This window comes from Sapajus apella, unplaced genomic scaffold (assembly GCF_009761245.1).
Source record: "Sapajus apella isolate SASKATOON/1434 unplaced genomic scaffold, GSC_monkey_1.0 scaffold84, whole genome shotgun sequence".
Taxonomy (NCBI): domain Eukaryota; kingdom Metazoa; phylum Chordata; class Mammalia; order Primates; family Cebidae; genus Sapajus; species Sapajus apella.
In genome coordinates this window covers 3,150,130-3,175,498 of record NW_022437024.1, presented here as the reverse complement: position 1 = coordinate 3,175,498, position 25,369 = coordinate 3,150,130, and the positions used below count along the sequence as shown (strand labels likewise).

The following is a 25,369-nucleotide window of genomic DNA, read 5'->3' as shown; positions in this document are numbered from 1 at the left end:
CTGGACTAATTTCTTTATGACATGTGCAGTGAAATGAGTCCTATTATGTGAATCAATGTCTTTTATTAATCTAAACCTGGGTATAATATTTTCAACTAATGCTTTGACTACATTATCAGCAGTTGTACTTGAAAAGGGAATAGCTTCTCTCTCATGATTAAGGTGATCCACTATTACTAACGTAGCAGGAGCGGCCACGGGAAACGGATCCCTCAAACACCGAATAAAGGAGGGAGGAGCTTATTTGGCCGGGAGACCAGGCAGTAATTTGTCAAAACCCCAGCTCCTCTAACAAAGGAAGGTTCTGCCTTTATATAGGCTTACGCTTTAGATGTTACATGTGGAAGAATCTTAGGTTCATGGTTTTAGGACTCACATGTGAAAAGGTTTTGGTTTACAGTTTCAGGAATCACATATGAAAGTGTTCTGGTTTACAGTTTCAGGACTCACATGTGAAAAGGTTTCTGGCTTGATCTTGTTTTAAGTAAAAATAGTGCCTTCTGGAGAGTTTCCCCAAAGCCTAGCCTGTCACCTATAGGAAGGTGAAACTGGAGGCGCCAGTCGGTCACCCTTTTCTTCTATCGAAATGCAGCATGATAGTCAAAGGGGAAGTGGATCTGAGAAGCCTGGGTCTCCCTCTTCACTAACAGATACTTTAGAAGACCAATTGGAGGCATTTCTGTGTAATCAACTTGGATATTTTGGAATGGTCTTAGGCCTGGACTCCTTCCCCCAAGGGGTAATCTATTTATAGTTTGTTTGTTTTTCTGACATACGAAGAAACTATCTGTAACTTCTTTGGCCATTCCTATACACCCATGATCTCTGAGAACTGCATCACACATGGCCTGGGAACCTCAGTGGATCCCTTGATGCAGTTGGAATAAGATTTCCCTTATAAAGGGTTTGGATAACGTTTCTTTCTAGTCTGGCACTATCCATTTTCCTTCTGAATTCTCTTTAGCACCTATTTTTATTAGTGTTTAAACCAAAAAAAAGCCAAACACCATTTTATATTTGACAATGCTTCTTGTATGATTTTATGCAGGATAAACTAAATTTTACCTTTATATTAGTGTGCTATTAATGTTAAACTCAATTTTTATAAAACCTCGTAGACATTTACGCAATTTTAATGTCTGACCATAGGTAAGATTTTTATAGACTCTTTTTAACCCTTTATAATTTTTGTTAAAGAGCAGTGTTGGTGACCCCAAGAATGTGGGGCATGACCAACTCAATACCCCTCTGGAGGCTACATGAGCAAACAGCAAACTGTTCTCATGAAAGCAGGACGCTGGCAAACTGACAAACTGTGCCTGCCACCAGAAGGAATGTTGAGGGCAGTCACATCCCAGGTCCCACCCTCCTTGAGGTTATCTGTGCTCCTTGAGGTTATCTACCTGAATATCTGGAACCTGTTGAACAAGGGAAGCAGTACCTGTGATAAATCAGCTGCCAACATAAATCAAGTAGCTGACTGACAATCACCATCTCCTCCCTATTCACTTTACTTAATAAGTATGAAGGGCTGTAAAAGCTCAGGGCCTTTGTTCACTAGAAGGAAAGAGCCCTCTGACCCCTTCTTTCAAACAGAACCTTTTGTCTTTGTCTTGAATTCCCCTTTCATCAGCCTTCATTCATGAGATAACTACAGGAGAACAGGTTAGTGCTTTAAAAAAACCCATTGTGCTTTTATTGTAATGTCCAGTTTACAGAAAAACTGAATGACATCCCTTTAACTTTAGCCAATATGTTTACACACAGAATTTCCTTTAAAATTAACATTCCAAAATTTGCTTAAACCTTTAAAACAATTTTTAATCTTAATATAGATAAAAATCTACATTCTTATGCCTCCTTATAATTCTTTTACCGAAAGTATATTTACTTTCCTCACACACCTTGCACATAAACTGTTTTTTCAATAGCTTAACATTTAGGAGGCCTAATTACTTTTAAATTATACAACATTTCATGCATAAATAATCTTTTATAACATTTTTCACAACTTTCACAGACAATCTTTGACATTTCTTAACTTTTTCTGATTTGTTGTAAACATGCCTTTCTTTAAACAACCAGTTAATTTACTTTAAGACAAGAATTTACCATGTAAGATTCTTTTTACATAAATTCCCTCCTTTTCTTTCCTCTTTGTCAAAGATGATAACCATTTTTGATTTTTGTTTTTTTTTTTTTTCCTGAAGCAAACTTCCATTTATGTCTGTGGACTAGACTGCCTAAGGCTACAAGATTGGAAGTTAGAATAATATATGTTACACTGTTAACTTTCAACAAACTGTACTTTTGTTGAAAACCTTGTAAGTTTGGGATTTTAATTATATGCTGGGTGTAGAGCCTAGGACCTAGACAGGAGTGCAGATAAGGTCTGCCTTATTCTAGCATTTAACTCCATGTGTCCTAGGTTTTACCTAGCTGTAAAGCAGGCCAGTTGTACAGCTAAGAAACAGCCTCCTGTTTGGCTACCTGATCAATAGTTCTAAAGTCTTGCACTAACTGGTATGACCCATCTGACTTCTTTACAGGCAGTACTGGAGTGTTTTAGGGAGACATAAAAAGTTCAAAAAGCCCATCGTGGAAAAGACCTATAATTATTAATTATAGGTTTTAAATTTACCTTCGCATTTAAAGGAATAGGGTATTGTTTTCTTTTTATTATTATTATTTTAATGTTTTAACATTAGGCCTAGGGGACTATTAGGCAAAAATTGTTGCTAGCTTTATTCTTTTATCTCTTACCTTACTTGGGTTATTTCCCATCTTGATGGTTTTGGGGAGAGGTTCAATTTCCCTTACTGAAAATGTCTCACCTTTTGGGGTAAGGCCCAATTTCCCCTACTGGAAATTTCTCACCTCCCGTGCTACTGGAGGTTTGCGTGAGGTTCAATCCCCCCAATGGACATGTCTTGCGCCTTTTTAACCTCTAAGTCAACCCGACCAAGGAATACTTCACCACCCCCAGCGGCTTTCCTTGCCTTGGTATGTTCCGACCAAGGAATACTTTACTGCCCCCTTGTGGTTTTTCTTACCTCAGCTCCCAACCACCAATGAAATACTTTACTGGCTCTGGCAGCATCTTTTCCTTGGACTGTGCACCGAGTCACCTGGTTGCAGCAGTATTTGTAGGCCTTCTTCTCCTGCGTTGCTGAGAGTCTGGATTTGTTCATCACACCGGATGGGTCTCAATTCCTTACCCCTGAGGCCACTGCAGTGAGACAGCAGGACATGTCTTCTCACAAGAGAGGACCTGAGGCTGCCTGGAAGAGAATGGCTTTTCCCCATATGGGCCACCAATTGTTATATATAAATTTTTGATGCCACAAAAGAAGTAGCATTCAAATATAAATTTTCTCAGCAAGGCAATTTACTTCTATAGAAGGGTGTGTCTCATAGATGGAGCAATGGTGAGCACATATCCAAACAGGAGGAGGGAAGGGCTTCTTATCCCTGACGCAGGTAGCCCCTACTGCCATGTCATTACCCTATTGGTTAAGGTTGGACCACACAGGCTAAGCTAATTCTGATTGGCTGTTTTAAAGCAAGCAGTAGTATCACCCAGAGTGGCAGGATGAGCAGTTTGGTGGGAAGGATGGTTACAGAACAGGTAACTAAAGGTGACTTAGTAAGAGAAGGTAGCCAGGGATGACTCAGGTCAAAACAGGTAATCAGGGTGAGTCAGGACAGAGCAGGTGACCAGGGGAACAGATGTGAACTACTATAGAACTGGCAGAAAAGTTTGTTTACTGAAACTATGAAGAAGTTAAACTTTAAAACAGAGGACAAAAAACTGAACATACTGACATACTGATTCTTTGAAGAGAAATTTAGAACTTGTTGTATCCAACATAGAGAATATTAAAGTCTGATTATAATAACATTTAAAAAATAGGAAATAATCATCAGCAGATCATAGTCATCAAGAGATTAATATTAAAAACTATAGTAAACAACTTCATAAGGCTTTATATTATTCAAATCACTGTCATATTCACCTTTTCTTTTTCATTCCTCAATGTCCTTTTAAAATCTATTTATTCAATAAGTGTTGAAGTTTGACTATACTGTTTTAAAAGATAGGGATATGGAAATGAACAAGATAGCTCAATTCCTTGAATTCAGAAAATAAACTAATATGAAATGATAAAAATTTTTCTAGAAAATAAAGCAGGATAAAGTAATAGGGAATGACTCCTGGTAAGGGGTGTTCTTTAAACTGGGTGATCACAGAAAGTGTCTTTGCAAGGTGCCTTTTGAGCTGAGATCTGATAACAATGGGACACCAAGGGGCAGAGCTTTTTGTGAAGAGCTGATATAAATATCCTTTAGTGGGCGGAACTTGAAAAGTCAAGCAGAGAGTGACAGGAGATGAGACCTGCAATGTGAGCAAGATAGATATCATGCAAAGGAGTGGTTCTCAAAGTGTGGTTCATAGACACCTTGGGTGAGGGTCCCCAAGACACTTAAAGGGGTCAGTGAGATCAATATCATAAGAACACTAAAATGTTGTTTGCCTTTTCTATATATTGACGTTAATGTTAACAGTGTGAAGGGAAAATATCTTGGGCCCCAATATCACTAAGGAAACTACTTAGGACAAACCTGATGCCCATTCTTTTCAAAGTCACTCCTCTGCTCATCTCTGCACATTGACATAGATGCATATCTGATTGCCTCCTTTGGAAAAGGCTAATCAGAAACTCAAAAGAATGCAACCATTTGTGTCTCACCTCTTTGTGATCTGGAAGCTCCCTTCCCACTTTGAGTCTTCCTGCCTTTGCTTCAAGTTGTCCCACCTTTCCAGACAGAACCAATGTACAGTACTTCCTATATTTATTGATTGATGTTTTACGTCTCCCTAAAATGTACAAAACCAAGCTGTACCCCAACCGCCTTGGGCATATGTCATAAGAACTTTCTGAGGCTGTGTCGTGGGTACATCCTCAACCTTGGCAAAATAAACTTTCTAAATTAACTGAGACCTGTCTCAGATGGTCTGGGTTCACATAGTATTATACAAGAGCAATAATGGTAAAACCACTGTAACCTCAGCATAAATCAAAGCAGTGCCACCAAACTCCACTCTTGGTCATTATATTCTTCTTCCACTACGACTTATTTGTATGATTGCTTGAGTCATAAGCTGAAATAGACACTGTTTTGTGGAAATGATTTTTACTTCAAAAACAAATTATGGTTATTCAGACTTGGGTGTTTGGCAGATAATTTGAGTGGCAAATTCCCAGTAGGTGCTCAATAAATGGCCGATGTTAATTCACAACATAATTCACAGCATTTGAGCCTTCTCCCACTTTCATTTCAGTGGCCTTTTTATCATTTCCTAAACTCTTATGAATACAGGAGCTGCCCAGGTGCAGCGGCTCATGCCTGTAATCCAAGCACTTTGGGAGGCCACAGCGGGTGGATCACCTGAGGTCGGGAGTTCGAGACCAACCTGACCAACACGGAGAAATCCCCATCTCTACTAAAAATACAAAATTAGCCAGGCGTGGTGGTGGGTGCCTGTAATCTTAGCTACTTGAGAGGCTAAGGCAGGAGAATTGCTTGAACCTGGGAGGCAGAGGTTGCGGTGAGCTAATATCATGCCATTGCACTCCACCCTGGGCAGCAAGAGTGAAACTTAGCATCAAAAAACAAACAAACAACAACAACAAAAAAAAACCACACACGTACATGTACAACACAGACACAAAACAAAACAAGAGTTTTAAGAAATTATTTTTAGGCAGCCAGAAAGTGTAAAAGTTCTTGGTGGAATTTTCCTTTAATAAAAAGCAGCCCCACACCATTTCTTCTAACAGAAAGCAGCCTGAAAAGTCAGGCATACCTACACAAACTAGGAGCTTTTATATGTAAACGACGGCAGTGATACCTGGAAGCCAGGTACTTTCAACATGGCACCTCCTGCCCTTTCTTCCTTGTCACCATGTATGCCAGTGTTTTGGCAGCCTCTAGGTAAAACCACAAGTATAGATATCATGGTGAGCTGCCAGGTAGAAACTACATTTGCATAATAAAAGACTAAGATGGGAGGGCCAGTGTTTTGGGGCTATGTCAAATTGATATGACAGGCATACCTGTCAAATCAATCACCTGGGCCCTATGTAAATCAATCACTGCCCCTTCAAGCCTCTGTACAAAATTGATTTCATTCAGCCGAAAACTGGAGACCCTCTCTTGGGCCACCCCACTTTCTCAGCATGAGGAAGCCTTTTCTCTCTTCTCTTCTTTGTCTATTAAACTTTCTGCTCCTAAACCCACACTCCTCGTGTGTGCCTGTGTCATAAATACTTTCTCAACTGTGACAAAGAATCAGAGCAGATACCTCAGACAATGGAGCCATTTCATTATCTTAGAGCCCAATCATTTCTATTTTAAGTATAGATTTTTGTATGTTGTCTGCCTCACATGTAGACATTTATTAAGAAAACACAAGCAGAGGAGACAGAGTCAGATGAAGTCAAACCCTCTGTTCTCTGATGGGGCCTCAGTATTTTCATACTTTCCTGCATCAAACTTGTCTGAAGGTCCATCTTGTCTGAAGCTAAATCTTCAGTCCTCTCCACCTTCTCAGCAATCTTCTTCTCCATTCTCTTTACATGTTTTGCTTCGGGAATTTTTTTTTTCTTTGACCATACCATTTCCAGGAACCCTTCCACTTGAACAGAGGGAATTTGAAATTTGCATCTCAACTGCTGTCATGTCTTCTCATTTCGGAGTTAAGCTTGAAAGCACTGAACTGCAAAACTATTCCTAACTGTCCTTCTTTTAAGAGCAAATGACCAACTATTTTTCTTTTGTCTCCAATTTTTCTGTGGAGGTCATGTAAAAAGTCCACGTGCCTTCTGCATGACAGTTACACAGCAAGAAGACACAAGAAACTGACACCAGAAACTTTATGATCCAACTTCCTCCATGTTCTCAAACTAAAAAAACCAAACCTCCTGTATCAGTTATCATTCTTGCTAACTTCATGTTTATGTTACAAGCTGCTCTTGCAAATTTCTATTTTTTTCCAGTAATTCTCACTAGGCTTCATATTCACATTTTCTATATAATTGTATTTTCTTTCCCCACAAATTTACAGCTTTGTATTTTGTTGACTCTTACCTTCTGCTTCTCTTGCCAATGCCTTAATTTAAATACTCTCCCCTTTTATTTCACAAGGGTGTTGTGAGTAAGGGCTGTAAATGGACTTAGCTTCCTTCTGTTTATTTTCCTTCCTTACTCATCAGGGTCATCCTATCACTGTCTCTATCTCTGAGAATATTAAAAGCCTGCAATGACGTTTGAGAGCTAGGGAAAAAAGTACACAAATATTACTGTCACTGGTGGAAGGTGTCCAGGTTCTTGGTGTCTGGAATAAAGAATTAGATAAAACACTCAAACAAAGCAAGAAAGGAATGAAGGGATTTATAAAAAATGAAAGTACACTCCACAGTGTGAGAGCAGACCTGAGCATAGGTCTGCACAGAGCTCAATGGCCCTGTTACAGAGTTTTTGTGAGTTTAAATACCCCCTACTTGGGGTACACCCTATATCAATGAAGAGGATGAAGTAAAGTTACGAAGTCATTTACTCAGTGTATGCCCTATGGAGAGTGTATTTTCTGTCACAGCTGAAGTGTGAATTGGCCTTATATTCCCTGCCTCCAGACCCTATTTTCCTGACTCATAACTACAGAATCAAAACTGATATATTACCCCAACAGCAGAATTGTATAACTCTTTACTTTTTTAACAGAAAAATAATGTGTGTGGAATGTGAATGCACTTAATACATTTGATTTAATGAGCCTTTGGGCAACTGGTTTTGCAACCTTGAAGGATCAAGAAGTCTTCTCCTTGACTTCTGTTACATGTAACAATCACCTTAAATCTACATATAACAATCACTTTAAATCACTTTAAATCTGATTCTTTCCACCAGACATTGGTTCATTCTTTGAATCATTTTGCCAAGTTTTAAGCATTAGAGAAATTATGTTTTCCTAATCTTATGCATAACATGAAAAGGAGTATGCATCATTTTATATTTCTTTTTTCTTTTTTTTTTAATCTGAGACAAAGTCTCGCTCTGTTGCCCAGGCTGGGATTGGGGTGCAGTGGCATAATCTCGGCTCACTGCAACCTCTGACTCTCAGGTTCAAGCGATTCTCCTGCCTCAGCTTCCTGAGGAGCATGCACCACCAAACCTGGCTAATTTTTGTATTTTTAGTAGAGACGGGGGTTTCACCATATTGGTTAGGCTGGTCTCGAACTCATGACATCGTGATCCACCCACGTCAGCCTCCCAAAGTGCTGGGATTACAAGCATGAGCCACTGCACCCAGGCATTCTATATCTCTTATTTTCTGTTCTCCGTTTCAAATACATTATGCTGGTTTGCTATAAACATATTTCAAGCAGTAAATAGATGTGTCTACATAAATAGTTTAAACTTCTGTTCCTGTGGTAGATTTCATATATTTGTTTTAGAAATATTTTTAAAATCACATCTAGCCTATCATTTCTTGAGTATAACTAAAATTTCTTCCCACTACCATTCTTTTCCAATACAATAAAATTGGCATATATTTAAAAATTTCAATTAAATTAGTTTTAATTAAATTTTTAATTAATGTTAGAGAAAAAATATCTATAATACACAAAAGCATCAAAAAGAAAGTCTTAATCTAGTCTGCTGTGGAGAGAAGGGCACTGAAGAATAACAATAATTAACACTTGCTGAGCACCTACTCAACTAGATGCCAGGAACTTTCTGATACTATTTTCTGATGTAATGAACCCAAATGTCCCCACATTGGGATCTGCAAAGTTCACAGCAAGAGTAGTAACTTATTTTCACTTGTTGCTGTCCCTGTATTTGTAGAAGTTGCTGGGAATGTTTTGAATATTGTCCAATGTGCCTAAGTGTGCTGGGTACGGCCATGGACCCATTGGGCATGAGCAGTCAGCAGGTGGTGCTCAGGCCAGGAGCAGCCTCCCTCCCCTTTATGTGATGGAGCCCGGTAGAGGGGCCCTAAGAAATGCTATCTATTTCTACTATTCAACCAGTGCCCTATTGGGTTGTTCTTCCAGTTTCTTATTCCAGGACTTTTTCTCCCTTAACCAAGATATGAATTTATGGGCTGAACTGTAGACAGATTTGAGTAATATGTCAACTAATCTCTACACGTCAATGCTTGCCTGTTTTACTTAGAATAGATTCCTTAGTCTTCAATCACAGGCATCTGGATTTTGTTTAGGCAGATATCACCTGGCGTACTTACCCATGTCCAAAATCCAACGAGCGTCACAGCTTAGGCCTAAGCTGGAAAACTGGTTCAGATAGAAATTAAATTTATTTTAGAAATGAGAAAACTGAGGGTCAGCAAGTATAGGTAACCTGCCCAAGTTCATATGCTTAGCAAAGAGCCAAAACAAGGTTCAAATCCAGCTCCAAGTTATGTGTGTGTGTGTGTGTGTGTGTGTGTGTGTGAGTGTAAAACTGTCTCCTAGAATACAAAGAAGCTCCTTTTTATCACAAGATATGCCACTCTCTTATTTAAATGCATTCCCTGCTTTTTAAACCAACAGCTAAGGATGCATCAATAAACAAAACTGGCCATTTCTCTGTTTACACTTGGGAGAAATAACCGTGGTCTTCTTTTTTTCCAAGCTATCATTTTAACCTACTTAAGGAAATAATCTTTCAGCTGCCCTAAGGGGCACAAACAAGAGTGTTAGGTGGCTCTTCTATGGAAAATACAGTTTCTTTATAAATATTGAAATATCAGCTCAACAAATCACACTTTGGCAGTCTAGGGAGTGAACTGTGTCTGTTCCTTCTGATGTGTTTAATTTAAGAGAAAACAGGAAGTTGTTTCCAGCACACAGACAAGTTTATTATAGCTGAGACATATTGCTACTGTCTCCAAACACACTTCCCTTCGCATGTAAACACAACCACCTGGACAGAAGAGCCAATCTAAGCGGCAGTAGGAAATTTAACAGATTTTTCATCTATCCCTGCACAAGCATAATAATCACCTGCTCCAGACTTTCTGGAGCACAGAGAATACTGTACTTAAAAGGCTTGGGGAGGAGGGAAAGGAAGACACTCCTCAAGCATTGAATAGAGTTGGAATGGGGGAGAGAAGAATCCAAAACACAGGTACACCAGTGAAAAGAAACAAGCCTGTCAGCTTGAAGCACCCCAGACACTGGCGCTAGGTTTAGATGTGAAGCGCTAGTAGTGATGTTGTGTCATTGGGTTCACCCCACCTTGTCGTCTAGCTAAGACTACTTTGAATCTCTTTTCATACTTATAGAAGGTCCAATAACCCTCCCCAGCTGATATAGTTTGGATGGTTGTGCCCTTCAGATCTTACATTGAAATGTGACCCCTCATGTTGAGGAGGTGGGCCCGGTGAGAGGTATTTGGGTCCTAGGGGAGGATCCTTTAAGAGAAAACAGGAAGTCATTTTTGTTTTCTGAAACAGAGCATTTCTGAGAATGCTCTTCCTATGGTAATGAGTGAGTTCTTGCTCTCTTAGTTCATGCGGGATCTGCTTGCTTAAAAGAATCTGGCATCTCCTTTTCTCTCTCTTGCTCCCTATCTTGCCATGTGATAGACCTGCTTCTCCTTCACCTTCTGCCATGAGTAAAAGCTTCCTGTTATATCAAGCAAGTCCTGTCCTGCCCTAGGAGACAGGATCCCCACAATCACTCATACAGTCAATACCAAGCTGAGGCCTGAGTGAGTCCATCCTCCTTGTGGGCTCTGCAATGGAGGGTGCAGCTCCCAGTGCCAAGGTGTTATCAGCTGAGAAACAGAAGGTCCCTGAAAGGCCACTCAAATGACCTCATGAGTGTCTGCAGTCTAAATGTTAAAGAATTTTTTTTTTTTTGGTGGGTTACCTCCATTTGGATTGGTTGAAGTTATCAACAATTCATATAGTTTGTTTGGTGAGGTAACTGCAAATCCAGCTGCATTTGGGGAAGAGATATAGTGCTAGATAGCAGAGTTATTTTTCTCTATTTTAACTTTAAAACATAAACTTTGCCATAAGTGGTCAAGTCAATGTTGTAAACAACGACGTTATCTGATAAATCACACGTCTCCGATTTTAATTCCCAACTCCCATTTAAGTTCAGATTCTCTTCTCAAAATTCCATGGGTAATGTTCTCACAACTGCACATACACCTTAAAATCCTTATGTACCAAGCAGAAGTCATTCTCTTCTCTATCAAACCTGCTCCCCTTCCAGAATTCTAGAGCTCAGTAACCAGCTGAGCATATCAGAGATGACCTTTGATTTCTTCTTCTTCCTAATGCCCTGAATTCAGTCAAATACCAAGTCCCATCCATTTTACCTTTTATTTTTTGTTTTATTTATTTATTAATTTACTTATTTGGAGGCAGGTTCTTGTCCTGTCACCTAGGCTGGGATGCAGCGGGATGATCACAGCTCACTGTAGCCTCGAACTTCTGGCCACAAGCAATCCTCCGGCCTCAGCCTCCTGAGTAGCTGGGTAATACAGGCATGGGCCACCACACTTGGCTAATTGCCTAAAAATTTTTCTTTATAGAGACAGGGTCTCTCTATGTTGTCCAGGCTGGTCTTGAAATCCTGATCTCAAGTCATTCTCCTGCCTTGGCCTCCCAAAGTACTAGGATGACAGGCATGAGCCGCCATGCCCAGCTAATTTTTTTTTTCAGTATAGATGGGATCTCACTATATTGCCCAGGCTGGTCCCACATTTTACTTTTTAGGTATTTTTTGAACCCATATCCACTGCCACCATCCTTATCCAGGTCTTCTTTAACTCTCACTTGTCCATAGCAACAGCCTCTCCATCAGTTCCCTGTTCTTGTGCCTCCCTCTCTCTAGGATACTTCTTCCATGGAAGTCTAAGTAGTCTGTCAAAATTCATGTCCCTTTCTTGACTCTTAGGATATAGTCCCCAATCCCTATTGGCTTACAGGAAAGTCCATGCCCCCCCCCCCACCTACCCTTCTGGCATCCTCTACTGCCACTTGACCCCCTCGCACTCTCCACTCCAACCAGGCTATAGTTCTTCAGTTTCTCAAACATGCCATGCCCCTTCTCACCTCTGGGTCTTTGCACAAGCTGTCCCCACCCCCGGCCTGGTATGCCCTCCTTCCTTTCCATTCAGCTGATGCATTTATCCCTTTTGTCCTAGCTAGTGGACACTGTCTCAGGAATGCTTCCTTGACTTTCTAGAATGTTAGGTTAATTTGCAATATGCTCCCATAGCACTCTGAATTTTTTTCATGGTTGAATTTAGTTATTCATATATTTGTTTACCCCATAAAACATACAACTACTACATACCCCTAAAAACTAAAATTAAAAAATAAAAATAGAAAATAGACATAACTATTTAATGTTTGCCTTCTCCCTTTAGAATGCATGTGCCATGAGGACATTAATGTATCTATGCTGTTCATGGCCAGATCTTCAGTGCCTTGCCAATGCTCAACACATTGTCAAATCTTATGTAGTTGCTGCTTGAGTGACTTTAACAGAGCTCTTCGTAGTTAAGGATTTCGTTTTGATGTGCAGCTAAAACCTAAGCACTAACAGTCCATTGTAGTTGTGTTTTCCTGTAGCCCTTTGACCTTTATTTTCCATTTCACAAAGTTTGTTATGTATATGATATATTGCCCTCTTTCTCTTTTCCCTCTTCCCAGTGATGTGTCACAAATTATTGTATTTTTATTGGGTGAGGCCCAGGTAATCTCTCTGTTTATAGCTCTGACATTTCTGGGTGCAAACACAAAGTGAACTTTGGTTTATCTCCTGCCATAATGTAGCTGCTAATTACTGGCAAGGAGGCTGTATTCCAAAGCGCATGTGACCAGCTGGGCATGACCAGAAAGAAGTGTGCGGAAGAGTGGGCTGAGGGGCTCCACTAGAGACTGTTCATCTGGATTCCCTGCCTCCCGGGGAGCCCAAGAGAACAAAGAAAGTGGGCACAAGGAGTATGGTTCTAATGTGATTAGGGTCATGAAGACGCCGCTGTGGGGCTTGGCTTTGTGGTCACTGCTCTTCCAGCCGGGGTGGCTGTTTTGGAGTTCCCGGGTGAGCCAGAACTGCCAAAATGGCAGCTACGAAATCAGCGTCCTGATGATGAACAACTCAGCTTTTGCAGAGCCCCTGGAAAACTTGAAAGAGGCGGTGAATGAGGGGCTGGACATAGTGAGAGAACGTCTGGAACGCGCTGGTAAGATGCTAATAGAACCTTCCTCCACTCTGTTACCACCTCTGGGGACAGAGTGCTGCTAAGCAAAGATCTGTGTTCTTTGTCTGATCACACAACTTTCTCTAAAGGCTATTCCTAAGCCCTTTCTATTTCATGACAATAGATCCTTAGAGAGAAGAATTTGAAACCTACTATGCTGTGCTCACTCACACTTGACCTTGCTCTGGGACTAGCCCTGACTCAGGAAATGTAAAGTGTTCACGGCAGTGAAATGTCCCAGTTAAAACTGGGTTTAGGCCTGATGCGGTGGCTCATGCTTGTAATCCCAGCACTTTGGGAGGCCAAGGAAAGAGGGATACTGAGCCCAGGAGTTCAAACCCAGCCTGGGCAACATTGTGAGACTCTATCTCTACAAAAATAAAATAAATAAAAATAAACTCAGTTTATTGCCCAGTTCCAGGAAGGCACCAGACCAAATCTTTGGTCTGGATCTGAGATTTCACAAGAACGCTAATCAAGAAGATGAATTAAGACTGTAAATTTCACATAGACACCAAATCTTTCTCTGGGTCTTTTATCCAGAGAAAGACATTTGTCTCTTGCCTGTTCACTCTTTACATTTCCTGTGGCTGTCATTACCAGACATAGTTAATATAATACATTTGTGATCAAATTCATTCTTGCAGTTCTTCATAGTGTCTTTTAGTTATAAAAATAAATTGTATAACATTACATAAAATGTGTAAAATAAAGCGGGGGGAAAACCCATGATTCCCAACCACCTGGATGTTTCCAGTCTGTTTTCATATGCTACTTTGCTTCCTGTTTTTAAGAATGTGATTGGTGATCACTACGGCATAGAAACAATTTTGGATTCTTCTGGTTCACGTCACATTATTGAACAAGTGACTTTCCTAGAGCTGCCTAGCCTTTCTAGTCATCATGTGAATTGATGTATAATATCCACTGGCTACAAATTACCTAATTTGGGGGATACATATTATAACATATATAATAATTCTCTGATGTCAGATATTTCATTCGTTTTTAATTTCTCATGATTACTTTTATAATACTCCAACAAACATTTTCATGTATACAGTTTTTCTCCATTCCCTGAGATTAGACTACCAGAAATAGAATTACTGGATCAATAAGTAGTTAATGCATCTTAATGGTTATTTGTGGTTTTAAGGATGGTGTGTCTTAATTTTCTCTATTTAAAAATCTGTGGAAATAGGGCAGCTGTTCGGATATGAATAATAACTCACTTCTGTGCACATACAACATCTCTCCAATTCTGAAACTAGATTCACATATAAGTGAATGGATCTTATCTAGAGCCATAATGGAACTAGGAAGTCATTTAGTAAAATCCCCAGTGTGGTATAATGGAAAGAACATTTGATTTGTTCTTTAAGGACCTGGATTGGGATTCCTGCCTCAAAGTTTTCTCTCTCTGTGATCCTGAGTTAGCCTCTCTCAGTCTTGGTTTCTTCAGTTACTGAGTACGTGTCATGTGGTAGCTAAGTTCTAGGTACTTCAATTATATCATCTCTTTAATCAACACAGCTCTATGAGGTTAGCATGGTTGACACTGGTTTCACAGCAGGGGTTTAATAACTTTGCTAAGGTCATGTAGGTTGTCTGTTTGAAGTGAAATTTATACCCATATCAGCCTGATCCCAGAGAGTACATGGATCACTCCTTGGAATCCATTATAATATCTTTACCTAGGGTGAACTAACTTTCTGATTAAAACAAGGCAGTGGAACATTATGGTTAGAAGCAGATATTTGGAACCTGACAGATCTTGATTTATTTTCCGGCCCGACCATTCACAACAGGTATGACCTTAGCAGCTACTTAAATTTTCTGAACCTCAGTTCTCATGCCTATAAAATAGGATAAGTGGTAGTTAACTTATATGGATAGTGTTTGGATTCAATCAGAAAATTCATATAAAGTACCTCCTTCACTAACTAAAACATAGTAAAAGCTCAATAAATAGTAGTAGTAGTAGTTGGTGGTGGTGGTGGTGTTGACGTGTTAATGTGGTTGTTCTTATTGTGGCTGTGCTGTTGCTACTGCTAGGAGAGCACATTGCCAAGCACCTAAAATAAATAAATAGAATATTCATGAAAGCCTTGGTCCCTGATTCATACAGCCTGAATTCGAGTGACATTAGGTGAGTCATTTATCGTTTCAAGGTTTCACTCATGTTATTTGTAAAATAGAGTTATTAGTAGGGAGGTTGTTAAATGTATCATTTAAGTGGAGAGCTCTATGGAGGTGAAAGAATAAGCAGTGACACCCAGACTTTTACATTTGTTAATTCATTTTGTTGGATATGCATGCATAGTAGCTCAGCTGGTAGAGCGGAGGACTGTAGGGGTTTGAACGTGGATATGCACGCATAGTAAATATGAAAGGTACAGGTTTTGCGGGGAAAGATGGTTCACGTTCTGAACATGTTGAGCATCGTTATTTGTGAAAAACTCTAAGACAATATATCTGAGGGCTACATGAAGAAAAGTAAAAGTTCAGATGTTGTATGTGATGTTCGAAAGGAAATGATCAATATTTTCTCTAAGAATTAGGAAAGCTTTGAGGGTCTTGAAGAACATTCAGGATCTAGTGGGAAAGAACATGAAAAAAAGAGATTCCTTCAACTTATGACATCACCTCCCTGAGGATGTATGGTTCCAAGGTTAATCACATGACCCATACCCTGTGTGTGCTCCCACGTGCTGAGCCGGTCCCACTCCTAGACCCCAGAACTGAGGCTTCAGCTTCATGTTGGTCCATGTTGGTCCAACCACATCCTTAAAGCCTTAGATAGGAAGAGAGAGTTCTGAGCTCGCCGCATGTTAGGTTTCCATCCATTTTCCCAGGAATAAGGTATCACGGTGGGCCGGAGAGTGCCTATAGCAGAGGATGAAAAGTGGCAGTGGGGGAAACGGCCTATTTTAAAAGTAAACCTTTGATCTGAAGTCGTGTCATTGCCTGAAAAATGTTTAGTATTTTCTAGAGAAATCACTTCAGTTCCGGAATGATAAAAGGGAAGATATTACCCCCACCAAATTAAAAATAACAGAAAGCAGTACACATAAAAGTATATATTGAGAGGCAGCAATTATACTATGTTCCACAGAAGTCATTCTCAAATATTTTGGTATTAGGGCCTCTTTAAACTCTTTAAAATTATTGAGGGTGCCGAAGAGTTATGTTTGTGTGGTTACATGTATCAGTATTGATTATATTGAAAATTAAAACTGAGAAACATTTTAAACATTTGTTTATAAATTCACCAAAAATAACAAATACCTGTTAGCACAAATAATATTTTTATTAAAGAAAATGCATATTTCTCAAGCCAAAAAAAAAGTGAGTGAGAAGACTGGTTTATACTTTTGCAAATGTCTTTAATGCCAAGCATAATGGAAGATATCTATATTCTCATATTGGCTTCTACATTCAATCTGTTGCAATAACATATGCCGCATAGCCTCTGGAAAACTCTATTATATGCTCATGAGAGGAGAGTGGAAAAAATAAGGAATGTCTTAGTATAATTATAAAAATAACTTTGACCTCATGGATTCCCTGAAAGGGACTAAGGGTACCTCAGTGGCTCAAACTGCTGTTCTACAGCATATCAAGTTCTAGAATTAGACTTCCCTAGGTTCAAATCCCAGTGCTACTACTTGCTAGCTTTGTAGCCTTAAGCAAGTTAATCTACCTCTCCAGACCTCCATTTTCTTATGTTTAAATGACGATGGCAAAATATTACCTTGAAGGATTCAGGGGAGGATTAAGTGAAATAATATCTGTAAAAAAAATTGCAGCCCAAAGCTAGACATATAGTGAAAGAGATCATCTGGCTCTATTCTATTAATAAATGAATGAGGAACTGGAGCCCCAATGGGGAAGTCACTTGTCTGAGGTCACACTCAATAGTTGGTTCCCTTTTTCTCAGGTGCTGTGCAGGGTTCATACTTGAGTTTTTCTGTGTCAGTCATGGGCCGGCTGGAACACAGGATTTTTGTGTCATTTTCACTGTCCCTCATGGCAGTAGGAGAGAACAGAGCCCTCACAGAGAGAGGAGGTCAAGAAGGAGGAGCTGGCTTACCTGTTAACAGCTGCAAGTGTGGTCATTTTCACGTGACTATGCGCTGGCCTCCACATCACTTTCTGCCCTCTCTTGCAGTATCCCAAGACCCTCTCCAAGCCTATTTTTTATAACTCCTCACATGCCCTCCTCTATTCTCCCAGGTCCACTGTAGCCTCATTAATTCTGTTCTCCTGGTTTCAAATTCTCTATATCCTCTCTATTGCCATGAAAATTAAATAAAATAAAGGGCATACGAGGCTTAGTACTGAAGCTGGTTCATGGTTACACTCAATTAAGTGTGAATTGCCATTAAATCCATCATTCCCCCATCTCTTCCATTAAATATCTCTGACTGGCCTAATTACATTGAAGCCTCCTATTTGGCTAGTCCTACCAAAGTACTGACATCTCTCATTAAGTTCTCTTATTGAATAAAGTATCAGTGTTTTCTAATTTAAAAAAGCAAGGCACGACATGCACCCTAGTTGGTAGACATCTCTCAAGTGGCTGTAGAAATGCAAAGACTCCTCCTTTTTTTGAAAAAACAAGTCTCTACCTTTACAAACATTCTTATTTGTTTGGAAGAACAACAACTTCTATTGTAGACATGCTTAGCTCTTTTAAAGGTTTTATTAAAAATTACCCCATTTGACCAACTTGGTTTTAACCTCATTTTACATGTGAGAAACTAAGTCAAAGAAATGAAAATGGCTTGTACAAGAACACATAGGAAATCACTCACAATGCCAGACTGCAGACTGAGGTTTCCAGACTCACTGTAGGCTTGGCAAACTTAAGAATATCCCTGCTTAGGAATCAGACAATTGTCCTGATTATTTTTCACTGGAAGGAACCAAAATGTAATAGATAGACTGTGGTCAAATGGCACTGCTATTACCTTCTAAAATGTGTTGCCTAGCAATACCCAGGGATATCACCAGAAAGACCCTTGCTTTCATCTAAAGATGGGAGTTCTCCGTTATACAAAGACCCCAAGCCAGAATGAACATAATTCACTTTGGCTTTGGGAGAAGACCACAGAGGAAATACCTAACACCAGGAGTGGTGTCCTGGTCAGCAAGGCCAGCCATCCTTGTGACCAGGCAGATATTTCAAAGAGAAACTTGTTTTTAATTCCTGTATTGCTTTCTAAGAGGAGAAACGTGTGAGTCAGAGTGAAATCCAAACAAAACTCTAATCTAATTTAGGACACTGATGAACACATTTTTGTTCTCTTTATGCTTGATGAGAAACATTTTAAAGTAAGAGAATATATTTTAAAGACAAAGGGATTTTCTGGAAATTTTGTAATGTTACATGATCTCCTTCCCAGTCTACTATGAAAGAAAACAGAACTTTGCATCACCTTCTTTATGACAAATAGATGATAGTTACATTGTTAACCACGTTCATTGCATGTGGGAAGTGTGGCCACAGTTGCTGGGAACCTCCTGAGGGCAGACAGGTATTTTTCTCTTAGACTATTTACTCTGTATCTTGAATGCTCCAGGAGAGACAGGGGCTAAAAATTGTAATACAGCAAGACTCATTGAGAACAAATAGTCATACTCATTGATAAATTTTGGATTTAACATTTTGGTGCATCACTAAGTAAAATGCCATTCCTTCATGCATGAGTTTTGATTTGAAGTATCAAAAATGTACATTTGGCTTAGGATGAGACAATCACAGTTTCAATTTCAGATCCCACTATTTACTGCATATGGGACTCTGGTAAGACAAACTCAATAAAGCCCATGTCTCAGGCGTGATTTCTAGAAAACTAACCAAGACACCCCTTTTAAGTTAGAATTATAAATCTGAGATACAGATGTGAAGCTTTTTATCAATAAGTGTGATTGCATTAGGAACTATTTCTGATGAGTGTATTTCAACTCCCTTAGTGTCCTCTCTATTTGGAAGTGTGACAGGCATCTCACACCTGGTGTACCCACCTCTATCACCACACGCACCACATGAACACACCTTCTCCTCCCGCATCCTTGTCTCACCTTGGTCAATACGAGTTCCCTTCACCCACTTGCTCAGGCCAAAAATATTGGCGTTATCCTGAGTCCTCTTTTTCTCATACTTTATGCTGTATTTATTAATTTCCTACCTTCAAAATACATCCTAAATGCAACCGTTTTTCTCCACTTTTGCTCCCACTACTGTAGCCCAAACTAACCTAGGTTATGAATAGCATCTTCACTAGTCTTCCTGCTTCTGTTTCTGTCCCCCACAATCTCTCTGCATCAGGATCCAGAGATATCCTTTAAAAATTATAGTCAGACAATATCATTTCCCTGCTCAAAGTCCTCCAAAGACATCTTATCCTGGAATAAATTGAAAGCACTTACTACACGCACATGACCATGCACGATGTGGCCTTACTGACCTCATGTCTCAACCATACTACCTCTGACTCACTCTGCCAGGACTGCACTGGCCTCCTTGTTCCTCCTGAGATTCCAAGAAGGGTGCTGCCCGGGATTTTTGCCCTTGCTATTCCCTCTGACCAGAGAAACCATACAGCTGCATGGCTCAGTCTTCACACAGGTCCCAGCTCCCCGTAGGGGTTCCATGATCACCCTGTCAGAAATGCACAATTCTGTGTAATGCCCCAAAGAAAATGTAAGCCTCTTGAAAGTAGGAACTTTTGTTCAATGCTGTATCGCAAGCACAAAGAAGAGTGCCTAGCACATAGTAGGAACTTAATATTTGTTGCCTGGATGGATAAAGATCGGAGACCAAGGAAGACTGCAGCCTCCTACAAGTTGGCAGCACCAGCATGTGCGGACCCTGAAAGAATGGGTCATCATAATGTCTATGTCTTTGCTTCCCAATGCTCCCAAGTCCATACAGGAGACTTGCTGCATCTAGGGTTGTGAAAAGATGAAGAGGGCAGTGAACACAACGAAAATGTTCTAAAGCTGGACCATGCAGATGGTTGCACAACTATATTTATTTACTGAAAGTCATTGAATCATAAACTCAAAATGGATGATTTTTATGGCGGGTAAATTATACCTCAATAATACTGTTGAGAGAGAGAGAGAGAAACAGAGATGCAAAGACATGGAGAGACAGAGACACAGAGAGGGGAAAAGTGACCAGGAGTAAAACGAGGGCTCAGAATGTAAATATTCCTAGGCCTGAAAATGGATATCCACTTTTTCCCTGGATCAATCTCATGGCTGGTATAAATTACTGAAAAATAACACTGGTGTTCTGTTTTCCCTCATCTCTGGATGACAGGCCTAAATGTGACTGTGAACGCTTCTTTCATGTATTCGGATGGTCTGATTCATAAGTCAGGAGACTGCCGGAGCAGCACCTGTGAAGGCCTCGACCTGCTCAGGACAATTTCAGTAAGTATTTGCTTTTGTGGATGCAGCTCATGGCTTCGGGGCACAGGGTAATCCCAGTGTGAAATGCAGGCACATGACCATGAAGCATCTCCTCCGTCATCTCCAGCCACATAGCTGAATGAGTGGCTGAGTACCAGGCAGTAGATTCTGACTTTATCCCCATAGATTACCCAAATAATAGGGGCCCTCTGGGAATCCAGGGAAGTGGGGAGAGCCTTGGCTATGTGCTGTGTGTACACTTCCAGTTGTAAGGAGAGGAATTAAGTTGAAAGGAGAGGAATTCTTTTGTTTTAAATTGTTGATAAAATTTTGTTTTGTTTCGTTTTTTGGTGTTTTTTTTGAGACAGAGTCTCATTCTGTTGCCCAGACTGGAGTGCAGTGGTATAATCACAGCTCCCTGCAGCCTTGAGCTCCTGGGCTCAGGTGAGTCTCCCATCTTAGTCTCCCAAGTAGCTGGGACTACAGGCATGTGCTACCGGGCTCAGCAAATTTCTCGTATTATCTGTAGAGACAGTTTCACCATGCTGCCCAGGCTGGTCTCGAATTCCAGAGCTTAAGTGATCTGCCCACCTTGGCCTCTCAAAGTGTTGGGATTACGGGCATGAGCCACTGCACCCAGCCAGTTTTAAAGTTTCTTTATTTAAATATTAACATAAACCGGTTTGTCTTTATGTGCCTCAAGAAATACCTGAGAAACCATGTTTAAAAACGTATTTCAAGGCTCCACACCAGAAATCTTTGTTTCTAGTCATATATCAGATCATGGGTAATTGCTTAAGGGCTGAATCTGACACCTAACTTGAAGTAGTAATTGCAATGTCAAAGGACGGAAATGGGAAGAGGGAGATTCTTGCCTAGTTCCTCCTCTCCACCCCCAACCCCCAATCCCAACCAGTGCTTTAAGGAGCTAGAGTGTTACGAGCTCTCTAGAGACAAGCAGATATGCAATGCACCCACTTACTACAGAAACTGAAGAAAAGGCTGTTCAAGCAGCAGAGCACTGGGAGCAGAGCCATGGCTCTAAACTTTAATCAATGAGATCGGCTGGGTGCAGTGACTCACGCCTGTAATCCCAGCAATTTGGGAGGCCAAGGCAGGCGGATCACCTGAGGTCAGGAGTTCGAGACCAGCCTGACCAACATGGAGAAACCTCATCTCTACTAAAAATACAAAATTAGCCAGGCATGTTGCTACATGCCTATAATCCCAGCTACTAAGGAGGCTGAGGCAGAAGAATTGCTTGAACCCAGGAGACAGGGGTTGTGGTGAGCCAAGATTGCACCATTGCACTCCAGTCTGGGCAACAAGAGAAAAACTCTGTCTCTAAATAAATTAATAACATCACACCACCAAGCAGGCCACACTGCCATCAGGAAGAATGGGAGCCATTCACAATCTTGCGAAGGTAAGGTGGGCACAAGCATAGTTTGATAAACTCCACATCACAATTTCAGAAATATATGCTGCTTTTCTTTGCCTCTGCAGAAGGAAGTATAACCTGGTTCTCCAAAACCAGGGATGAGATGGTCCCAACCAGATTCCCCTTAAGAAATAGGAGAAAATAAGATCAATAATCACCCAGTCAATTGCATTGCATTTTGCTCACTTCAGCCCTGTTTTGTAATTCTCTCCACAACTGAAACTTGCCCTCTCCCTTCAAAGCACCTTCAAATCTCAGCAGCACCTACTAATGCTGCTGCCTGCCAGCCCTTCTTCTGCCTCTTCCCGTCCTCCATTGAGAAGGAATCCAGGTTCACCTCCAGTCAGCTCACCTTTGTAAAATACCATCCCTCCCTGTGGCGTCTCTTTCCTCCCCAACCTCTCCATGCCTCAGTTGATCCTTGTTCAGCCTAAGGCACCCTATGCTGCTCTGAGTTTGAGCTTCTTGCGAGGCCCCACTTTCTAAACTTCTCGGAGCCTTCCCCTTGCTACTTCTTTCCTGTCCACTGAGTGCTTTTCTTAGTTTTAGGAATTCATTTCTGTTTTCTCTCCTACAGAGTGAAAAACGGATGGGCTGTGTCCTCATGGGGCCCTCATGTACATATTCCACCTTCCAGATGTAGTAAGTAATACTACTGTGAACTGAAGTCAGGACATGACATTGCAACTTAAAGGACTCATCAGACAACAGTCTAGTCAAGGCAACACAATCAGAGGTGTTGAGGTCTCGTATTTTGCCATCTCTCCACGACTGTCATTCTTATTCAAGTAACTTCCCTTGCTCAGCATGGAGTGAATGTCAGTAGTCATTCAGGTTGAGTCATTAACATCTGACCTTGACAGAAAACATCGTGCAGGTAAAACATCAGAGTTTTGAGAGAAAGCAGGAAAGACAGTGAAATTGGATAATTTGAGGAGTTTAATAAATAAAATATTCACAAAAGTATGGGTAGAGAGTTGAGAAACACAAAAGAAAGTGCAGCACCCAAAGGTATTAGTAGGGTTCTGTTCTATCCCATAGGTCTGTGAAAGTGGATGGAAATAACAATATATTTAGTTCATATGGTTATTTGAAGACTATACAAATGAGATGTTAAAGTCCTTTGTACAGTGCCCTTACTATCTTAGAACAAAGTTCTCAATATATCCTAGAATGAAAATATTTTTCTGGCTCTGGGAAAACACCCTGATCCCTTACATTCATTTCACACAATGTATCACCACAAAATGCTTTGTTCTGCTAATTACACCTTCTGCAATCAAAATCCTGCTCAGTTACCTTTTTGCACCTCTTTAATCCGACTCCGAATCAACAATCGCCCTTTATCTACACAGAGAAAACTGTGCAGAGGACCACTTGCAATGGATTTGGAGGATAAAACTCTGAAAATTCTGTTGTAAAGTTTGCTTCTGTCACCTCGCACCTAGCACTACAAACAGACTCAGATGCTCAGGCTCACTGAGCACTTTTTCAGCTTCTCTTCCATACCAAAAGGCAGACAGATCCAGAATCTTACTCTTCCGTGCATTTGTTCCCGACTGTCATCTTACCTGATCACTTACTAATATTGCTATAGAGTATGCTCAAAAGGAAAGGAGGATTGGGAAAATTGATTCACCATTTATGAAGACCTTCTATGTGTAAAGAAGCATTTTAACTGTGTTAGAATAGAGAGAATTAGGTAAAACACAGCCCCTGCCCATCCAAATAGAGAAGGTGACAAGGACTCCCCTGACCAATACAAGACATAGTGAGATTGATGCCATCAGGGACATACAAACAGGAAACTGCAGAGAGTAGGGATCAGTGGCACCTGCCTGTAATCCCAGGGCTTTGGAAGGCCGAAGCAGGAGGATCCCTTGAGCCCAGGAGTTTGAGACTATCTTAGGAAACAGAGTGAGACCATTCTTTACAGAAAATTAAAACATAAAAAAATTAACCAGATGTGGTCATGCATGCCTGTAGTCCCAGCAATATGGGAGGCTAAGATGGGAGGATCACTTGAACCCAGGAGGTCAAGGCTGCATGATCCAGCATCACACCACTGCAATCCATCCTGGGTGTCAGAGTGAGATCCTATCTCAAAAAACAAAACATAGCTGGGCGTAGTGGCAGACACCTGTAATCTCAGCTACTTGGGAGGCTGAGACAGGGGAATCTCTTGAACCCGGGAGGCGGAGGTTGCACTGAGCCGAGGTCGCACCACTGCACTCCAGTCTGGTGACAGAGCAAGACCCTGTCTGAAAAAAAAAAAGAAAAAGAAAGAAAGAAAGAGAAAGGAAAAGAAAAGAAAAAGAGAAAGTGTAGAGTGCACAGAAGGGAAGGGTCACCTCTGTTTGAGGGAACTAAGCTTCAGTGGGGGGAAAACCTCATGAAGGAGATGCGATTGTTTGCCTGTTGAAGAATGGGTAAAATTTTAATGGGTAGAGAGATAAGGAGATGAGCTTTCTAACTAGGCAGTGGGAGAAGCACGTGTAAAAGCAAGCAAGAAAGTGAAGAACATTTTTGAAAGTCTGTATTAACTGGAGTTCCGGAAATGTATAGGGGAATAACAGAGATAAGACTAGGAAAATTAAGTGAGACCACATTTGAAAGTTCATGGGAGGAAAGTCTGGGTGAAGGAAGTTGTATTTCATGTGATTTGCATCAAAAACCACTAAGGTTTTAAGCTCGGAAACGCCATGAGAAGCAGCTCAACTTTCAGAATGATTGACCACAGGGTGTAGGAAAGACACAGGCGAGACTGATGACGGGAAAGTCAGCAGAGCAGGAGGACCTGGATTGGCAAGAAGGAAGTGGACATGGAAAGGTAGGACAACTGCAAAGATATCTGAAGGTAGAATCAATCAATAGTATGATGTTGGGATGAGAGACAGAGAGTAGTCAAAGAAACCTGTGTCATCTCAAAACGCTAAAATAAATGAAAAAAATCTCAAAACACTAAAATAAATGAAAAACAGTTGGGAGTAAAAAAAATGAAAGAGAATTCTTACTGTGAACATGGTAGTTTGAGATGCAAGCAGGACGCCCACTAAAACCTTTTGATGGAGCACTAAAGATGGAAGGGGATGTTGTTTTCCTTCCTTTGTTAAATACATATTAACCACCTACATACAAGCCTAGCTGACTGGAGATGCTGAAGTGAAGAAGCCAGGGATGACCCCTGCTTTCAGGGAGCTTACAGTCTAG

At 40.6% G+C, this 25,369-nt stretch overlaps 1 protein-coding gene and 1 long non-coding RNA gene across 3 annotated transcripts in view; one reads left to right on the top strand and one right to left on the bottom strand.

Moving 5' to 3' along the window:
* Positions 1 to 476: 476 nt before the first annotated feature.
* Positions 477 to 25,353, bottom strand: LOC116533828. The gene is made up of 3 exons (XR_004261463.1): positions 25,342 to 25,353; positions 12,169 to 12,175; positions 477 to 643 (listed from the first exon to the last, which is right to left on the bottom strand). It is a non-coding gene; the product is annotated as an uncharacterized LOC116533828 (long non-coding RNA).
* GUCY2C (guanylate cyclase 2C) overlaps positions 12,849 to 25,369 on the top strand; it is an 82,682-nt gene continuing 70,161 nt past the window's right edge. The window contains exons 1-3 of one of the 2 annotated variants that reach the window (XM_032253711.1): positions 12,849 to 13,275; positions 20,627 to 20,739; positions 22,737 to 22,801. In XM_032253711.1, the coding sequence (XP_032109602.1) occupies positions 13,059 to 13,275; positions 20,627 to 20,739; positions 22,737 to 22,801 (395 nt within the window). In that variant the 5' untranslated portion in view covers positions 12,849 to 13,058. The remainder of the gene's footprint in view (positions 13,276 to 20,626; positions 20,740 to 22,736; positions 22,802 to 25,369) is intronic. The other variant, XM_032253710.1, reaches the window with a different exon arrangement.